Below are 7,765 nucleotides of genomic sequence, written 5' to 3'. Positions count from 1 at the left end.
TCTGTTGCTGACGTTTACCAGGGCTGAGTACGCGGCCAAGTATAACCTCGGTAAAGATGTTCCCTATACGACGTACCAGAATAGCGATGTGACGCAGACGGTTATCAGCGAGAATTCCCGTGGTGATGTGCGACCTATCTGGGAGCTGCTGTATAATCACTATGGGGTTCTCAAGAAGCTGAATGCGACTTGGACAAAGCAGTATCGGGATATGGTGGTTGAAAAGGGTGAGGGTGCTGAGGGTGGTGGTGGTCATTATGGAGGTACCAGTGGTGGGTTTGATCAGTTGGGGTATGGGACTTTACTCTACAGTCTTTAGAGTGATGTTGTTCTAGTGCTTGGACTTGGTCCAAGGACTGTGTGAGTCCTGCTCATGGATATTCATGAGGGGGGGTGTTCATTCTAGATGGAAAGAATCATTTCCACCTTGATTCTTCCATATCTTAATATATAGTATAGTCTACCTAATACTCTCATATACTCGTGAAACATAAAAGCCTCTCTGTACGGAACCCCCGCCCAATATGAAAGTAGAACGAGCATCATCGGACCCCTCAAAAGCATCCACTACATCAAACAACCATACCAACCCAGACCTCAGTAAAAACACCCCATAAACCCATCCCACCAACGAAGACTCCCCCAGGCAAGCCACAACCCAATCTACGCCCAGCCATGCATCGATGAAACCACGAGACCCAAATCTCCATCATGCATAGGATCTCATCTGTCCCAAGAATTTCAATATCGACCGTCCCAGTATACACCATAATAATCAGACGACACGCACACTGGAGCTATGGGATAGAGGATTTGAATACAGCCCGCTAAAGGTGATACCCATACGGTGGCTGCATAGTGATAATCAAGTGACTCCTTCCTCGTGCCGGCGGCGTGTACGCTGAGCTGGAGCTGTAGATGTACATACTCTGCATGTAGTCATGTTTGCCTTTAATCTTGTTTCTTATCGGGTGGACTAGATTAGATGGTTTAGATGAGAACTGGTCGGGTGGTGAGCTGGACGGCCGTTGATGCGGGCAGTTTTAAAGGGGTCTGGACTCGGGAGAGGGAATGAGATGCCTGTTTGGGTTGGGTGGTCCGGTTGGTAGTTTTGAATTTGGTGAGGGGGTTTGTTGGGTGTTCTTGTTTATGTGTGGATCGTGGATTGTCGTTTGATGTCGTGTTCGTAGTTGGTTTTGATTCTGAGTGAGGCTGTAGGGTGAGCTTTGGAGCTTATTGCGGGGAGCATGGGTTAGCTGGGTGAGTCAGTGTTGTATGGATGGTTTCTGCATATTGTCTGGTTTAGAATCTTGGTGGATGGTAGAAGACTACTACTTTATATTGCCCGGTTTATCTATTTGAAAATGTGTTGATGTTGACTACATATGTACAGCACAAAGTTGGTTGTTACAAGTCACAGGGTTATAGGTACCCTAAACATTGAGACAGTATATTCAATGTAACCAGTCCATTTATAAATAGCAAGCAGCACGATGACATATGTAGACCGAATACATCATTGCACAGAACCCAGAATCTGAATCAAAACTAAGCATTTAACTCCAGACCAATGTAGAAGCATCGCCGGGACACGATGAAGCAATCAATCACAACTCACCAAAAGCCCTCGTGCGACATACTTGTACGTCAAAGCTTCAGCGATCCAACTACAAACAATACCAGCGACTTCCAGAAAACAATTAAATTGTCCAAAGTAGCCAACTATCCAGTCATCTTCAGCGCAAAAACCACATTTAAATAGCGCAATGACCACATGTACCGGTAGAACAAGGTACACACTAACTACACTACGACATTAGATAAGACGGAGCACATCACACCGGGCGAAGTACGCGCGACATCCCACGCAAGTAGCCTGTATCTGCATGCCCTCTCATGTCTTACATACATGGGCCATCCAATACGGATACATCCGCCCACAGCCTTGCCATAAATTAATATCGATTGCTGACAAGCGAAGGACTAGCTGGAGTTAAGTGTACATATCTCCAGTAGGTGCCTATGCAAGCTTGGGTGATATCGGATTTACTCCGGCAATCCGGCTATAGGTATCGGTATTACACATGTTTCTTTTTTTTTTTTTTTTTTTACTTTTTTGGGGAATGTACTTAAGTACATACATGTATGTATGTGCAATGTTATGTATGACTGCATGGGCGGGTGCATTAGCTGCGTAGTGGCAAGCCTCCTGGCTGTTTGTCTGTTGTTAACTAGACTGGGGAAGATGCAGGTCGCATTATCCAATGATGGGTTGAATGTGGTCGGTGGCTGCAGGGACCTCTGCTGGCGTGTGCGTTTTCTTGTGCAAGGTTTGGAATATTTACTTTCACTATCTTGGTTAGTGAACAGTGAATTGAAAATTATTTATATATAATTTTTCCTAGAAAAGTATTTTTGGGAAAATGATCTCGGCTGAAGCTTCCCCATATTCGATGTTTTTCTGCACTGCATTATTAATTCACCAGAAACTAGACTCAGAAGAGAAGACGGAGAGACATCTTACTTCATTTTTAGCGGACGGACGGGATCAACAAGGCTCAGTCACAGATTAACTCCACAACTTCACATCAGTGGGCTTGCTTATTCGTAGACTCAATGGAATGGTGTGCGTGGACCGGCCGCTAAATGTGATTAGATATCTGTAGGTGCGGCAGCACCAGGAACGGTTTGAAGTGGATGGTATGGTAACCCTCGGTTTAATAGTTACAATACTTAAGGACAGGGAATTGTGACGACTGCAGCCAGGGTCAGAATGGGCTGCTGTTACCAATCATGCAGTAGTGACTAGGCGCTAAGTGGTTGGGGGCTCCACTGAGAAGCGGCAGCTAAGGCTATCTCATGATGGTGAGCTGTCGTGGTCCAGATTCCCTGAGGTATTCCTCGTTGCCGAAATGATGGGACTCTGAGACGGAAATCAAATCCCAGATATAAGATCTCAGCTAATTACATATTTGTGTGTAGGGAGGGGAGATTGGGGGACCAGGTACAGTATACCAAATACTACTTTCCAAAAAGGAATCCTAAAACGACACGAGATATTTAACTGGTGGCAGGAACTCTTAGCGCAGACTGTGGGTACCTACTCCAATCACTAAATCAACCAGGATAATTGCTGACAAGTCCAATGACAATCCCAGTGCCGAAAATGGCGTGCTACATGTTAGGGTATTTAATCCGTATCAGACAGCACATGGTCAGTGCTGCCCGTTGAGCTCAAACGGTCATGGATAGCTTCCAGCCATGAACATTTGTCCACCCTGATACCCGCCTGGCTAAACCGTGGGTCATATATGCTAAACGCGGCCTGCAAACATGCAAATGCAACTTCATAGATCCACTGGGCATAATGCTGGCGCCATAGTACCTACCTTAGAACACCTCTTCAGCAGAATAGCTGCAGGTCTGCTGTAAAGATATCGAATGTATGGACGCGCATCCGGTGATGGCATAGTGCAGATCCGGCCAGCTCAGACCACCTACTGGCCAGAAACTCTTGAGCTCAACGCACGCTCTTCGGAGATTTTATCGATGTTACCTCTAGTTGATCCACCCTGTTTCGATGGGATCGACAATGCAATTGTATCATCGATGCATGCCACTCCTTACGGAGTACAGAACCACGCATGTATCGTCGAATATTATCGGGCTGTGGTGGTTCTGCAGTTCAGATCTCTGGATTTACGGGTGTAACCGTCTAGCATCAGGGGTCAGTGACTTGTCAACACAGTACTGATGCAGATCAACCACTTCGTAGAAGATTATCTATTTCATGAAGGTATGAGTTGTCTATCTCTGTGTATAGATTCCAAGTCTCATTCTAAAACCTTTTTTTTTTTTTGTTTTTTGTTTTTTTTCTGTTAATTCATTCCATTTTGTTAATAATAAATACCATGAGTGGCGTTAAAAGTCTGCCCAACCGCCTAAAACCATGCAACGTAAAATATCCAATGAGACACCATGAAGAAGCGTCTAGTAGGCGCTGATAGACGATCAGCAATGCAGGTTTCGGCTGGACAATCAAGTCAAACTAATTATAGTGATTATGGTGGTACGGTAGTGCCCTGAATATATAGAGTAGTGTGATTAAAGTGGCTAAGAGAGACATAATGGAAGGTTGTAATAATAATCCCCGTTAAATGTCATACGTTAGGTATAGATAGGGGCTCTACAAAACAGGTAAGCTGATATATCATGTCCATGCAATAATAATAATGATCACCGTTACTATTAAGCACGATAATAACCATTTCCCGCCAGTTGTTATTCCGTTTGAAAGATGCACTACTGCATAAAGAACCACCTGACTCGGCCATGGCTAAACTCAATGGAGTAGCGCTCGACCTCATAACAGGCCTGAGGTGTCAACGTCCGAGGGCCGTGCGATAAAAGCCAGAGTCAACTTCCCGGACTTATTCGGCGTCGTACTGCATTGGGTCATATGTGGTTAAATCGTCAGTACAGGTATAGTTTCAACCTGGTAGCAGGCGATGGTATCAGTGAAAGCACACTGATACTCATCGAGATACCAGATATAAGTATTTTTATGCTCAGAGTAGTCAGGCACCTCCCGGATGCCACCCTCGCAATTCAGGCCGAACCTGAACGTCATGGCGTGGGGCAGTAGCCAATCAGGCGGGCCAATGCGACTGGCCGCTTGGACCGCGCGGCGGCTAGCCTTAGGCATCGGAGGCCTACTGCGTGTTCACCTATTTCGGGTATTTTGCCCCCAGTTCTCCGATGGCTGGGCTGGCCACTAAAAGGTTAGACTCTCTGGATGGACACACATCTGCACAGTGGCTAGAGTTGCCTGTGGATTTTATAAGGTCGTATTCTATGGACAGGGAAGCTTGTTAGTTTGCTGTAGTTATCGAGTAACTTTTGACGCTCCTACACCTTCGTTGCTTAATCGGAAGAGCTAAATAGCTCGTCCAATAGAGCTGATAAAAATAACCCCCCTCCATCATGCTACAAGACAAAATCCAGTCCAAGACCTGGCCAACGGCATTTTTGACCGTTCAACGGAATTCCCATCGATCTTTTCCAAGGAGGGTTGCCACCAGATTTTTGTCTCCTTCTTCCATCGTATCGGACCCATATAAATCCCTAAACGGAGTTCTCACCACGTTCTCCCCGGGCCAGTCGAAAAAGTTTAATGACAAAAGTAGTCCTGAAGTAGGAAGGTCAACAAAGGTAGACCGTCAGGAGACAGGTGAAAGTCAAATTGCGCCAATGCAACATGGGAGCGTCACCGACCACTCTGGATGGCTCGGTGGCTAGGTCCTAATTTCTAGAAATTCGAGCGTTCCCTAGGGAACTGGCTCCCGTGCTCAGGGGACGCATGGTTGGGGAAGCCCAAGGACGATCCGCGCCATCACCGGGTCGTATATCCAATGAGGCGTGGCTGGCCGTCTGAAGTATGGAGTACTAGTGTAAACACTTTCTGGTTCCGACCATTTTCGTCCGTGGTTTCGCCAAGTCTTCAATACCAGAGAACTGGCCGGAGGTTTGACAGGAAACCCACCATTTCGTCCAGATCTCCACTGAATAGAGATCCGGTCTCAGTTCATCTCTCGTAGTGCCCGGAGCGGATCTGGGTTAATTGAGAGAGGAACAAAATCTCGAATCGGACAAATGAACATGGTCTGATGAGAGAAGACCCTCACTCAGAGCACCCGGAGACCGACAGAGACACAATCACTAAGACATTCGGGAAAGTGGATGGCTTCTTATTAAGTTATCCACCAGTTGCAACGGATCGGGGGGATGCGATTGGCACAGAGGGCTGAACAATGGGATGGGGAAAATCCCCCACACCCGATGAAGGGTGCAGCTTCTCACTTGCTTTCCCCCACAAAATGGCGCAGAGCTGCTGTCCGTGGCCTCGGAAGGCAGCGTGGCCTTTGGGGTAAATTTTCGCTTCTTTGTTCGGCTCTCATTCGTAGCCGTCGTCGTCTTAGCCCATTCATAGCCAGTCATATTGTAATATTAAGAGGTGATAGTGTTCTTTGTGCGGCTTTTGACTGTTTTAGGGGGCAAATGATGCGGCGCCAACCGCCACCCCATCGGTAGCCATGGCCTTGGATCCGGGTTAGCCGTCGAACAATGGTTGTTGACCTATTTAGATCCTTCTTCGAATTTACTTCTTCTGGAAAGTCGCCTTTCTTTTCTTTTTTTTTTTTAAAAAAAAAAAAGATAAATCCGTTTTGCCTCTCAACAAATAAACTGTTGATTTCTGGAAGCCACAATTGTCTCCAATCTGTCACGAGGTCTGGGGTTGGATTCCACGTTCAGTTCCTTTCCGAGACATTAATACTCATACTTGTAATACCATTGTCTTACCATACGGTCCCGCTGAGTCAGCTGTAGGATGACATCATGGGATCCTTTTATGATAAGTTCCTCCTTCACAGCCAAAAATCCTATTCCTCCAACACTCACCGGGAAAGCGTCACCCACCCCTGGAGGAATTGCCGACGGTTTAAGTTCGACTTTGGCGGGCAGTAGTGCCTGTCACCTGACTGACCTTGCCTCTTTTCCTTCTCGCTTTCTTATTCTCTTATCAAGATCACATTATCTTGAGATACTACACAGTGCTAGTAGCCTGCGATTAGCAAGGGTACGTACTCCGTACCATGGATCTATCTGTAGTAATGAGCATGTACATAGCAATTCCGATTGTACATCATCCTTCCATCACCCTTGGTAATCATCATGGTGACATTAGTATGGACAAAGGGTACTTCCTTTTTTGGTTGATTTCACTTTTAATATGTGTTACAATTAATTCCACGACTCGGACACGATCGTTGGTGAGACCCTAAAAGGACGATCAACATTGAGGCAATAGGCAGCAGCTCCCCCGGTTGGTCACTGCCGCAGGTCTCCACTGATATACAGGCCCTGTGCTCCATCTCGTTCCGAGATACTGATAGTCCCCCAGCCATGACTATCGCGAAATTGGACGTTCCAGAGTGGAATGTTTCAGCTTTTCTTATCTCTTGTCTCTCAGCCCCTACTTGGTGCATATTCGATTATTTTAGTTAGTCAGGCATATCGAATTACTTAGTAGTTCGTCGTTGCCTTGTTTCTTCGATGTATTACCGGTGTAATGAGGCGTACGATACCTATGATCTTAATTATTCCCGGAGCCGAATGCATCGTCAATAAGAGAGACCTAAGCAGGGAAATGATGCTCGACCGGAACATCATGCCAACCAAACCAGGTGAGCGGTCATCCGCATGCATACTCCCATAATACAGTCATTTTAGGAAAGAACGGCGAAAGGCGGTCGGACTAATTAAGGGTGAATACGAAGGAGTCATCCAGGTACATTGCCTAGGTACGACTAACATACATATTCCTGCTTCTTTTGCGCCCTATCACTAGAAACAAACTATCGCAACAATAATGTGCTGGAGCCTAGTACTGATCAAGATGACCTATGTAGGACCTACTTTTAGAACCGAGAAGGACTTTCCTAGCGTGTCATAGCTCCGATGTCCGTGGGCTGTACCGATGGAATGCGTGGGCATTGTCCGTGAGTCGTATGAGCACGTTACCTTTTCTAACACCGGTCAATACCTAGGTCTGTTCTACCTGGAGTTTCTTCTACCATTGGTTCTAATTGTAATTTGGTGAACTTGACCTTTTTTTTTTTTTTCTTTGTTTAGCTGTTCGATGTTATAAGGAATTTTCTTTTAATTATTCACATAGTTAGGGGAAATCATTCGAAGTCTACAATTT

General features: G+C 45.9%; 3 protein-coding genes across 3 annotated transcripts; 1 reads left to right on the top strand and 2 right to left on the bottom strand.

The window, feature by feature from the left end:
• Positions 1–22: 22 nt before the first annotated feature.
• BDV27DRAFT_164742 (uncharacterized protein) lies at positions 23–319 on the top strand (the record flags this gene model as incomplete). The annotated part of the gene is made up of 1 exon (XM_032073749.1): positions 23–319. A coding segment is annotated over one exon (297 nt), but the record flags the coding sequence as incomplete, so codon positions are not given.
• A 178-nt stretch (positions 320–497) lies between these two features.
• BDV27DRAFT_139802 (uncharacterized protein) lies at positions 498–1,324 on the bottom strand. Its single transcript, XM_032069524.1, has one exon. The coding sequence runs from the start codon at positions 768–770 to the stop codon at positions 573–575; it is 198 nt and encodes a 65-aa protein (XP_031920276.1). The 5' UTR covers positions 771–1,324; the 3' UTR covers positions 498–572.
• Positions 1,325–6,826: 5,502 nt separating this feature from the next.
• BDV27DRAFT_139796 (uncharacterized protein) lies at positions 6,827–7,667 on the bottom strand. The gene is made up of 2 exons (XM_032069523.1): positions 7,470–7,667; positions 6,827–7,361 (listed from the first exon to the last, which is right to left on the bottom strand). Exon 2 carries the CDS (start codon positions 7,264–7,266, stop codon positions 7,084–7,086), a length of 183 nt encoding a protein of 60 aa, XP_031920275.1. The 5' UTR covers positions 7,267–7,361; positions 7,470–7,667; the 3' UTR covers positions 6,827–7,083.
• Between the last annotated feature and the right edge of the window lie 98 nt (positions 7,668–7,765).

The sequence above is a fragment of the Aspergillus caelatus genome (assembly GCF_009193585.1).
Source record: "Aspergillus caelatus strain CBS 763.97 unplaced genomic scaffold BDV27scaffold_535, whole genome shotgun sequence".
NCBI lineage: Eukaryota > Fungi > Ascomycota > Eurotiomycetes > Eurotiales > Aspergillaceae > Aspergillus > Aspergillus caelatus.
Note: the sequence above shows the minus strand (reverse complement) of the source record. Positions and strands in the feature narration are given on the sequence as shown.

Bases quoted from the DNA above. Each gene is read 5' to 3' on its own strand.
- BDV27DRAFT_139796 (XM_032069523.1), bottom strand. From the start codon at position 7,266: ATGCATGCGGATGACCGCTCACCTGGTTTGGTTGGCATGATGTTCCGG.
- BDV27DRAFT_139802 (XM_032069524.1), bottom strand. From the start codon at position 770: ATGGTGTATACTGGGACGGTCGATATTGAAATTCTTGGGACAGATGAG.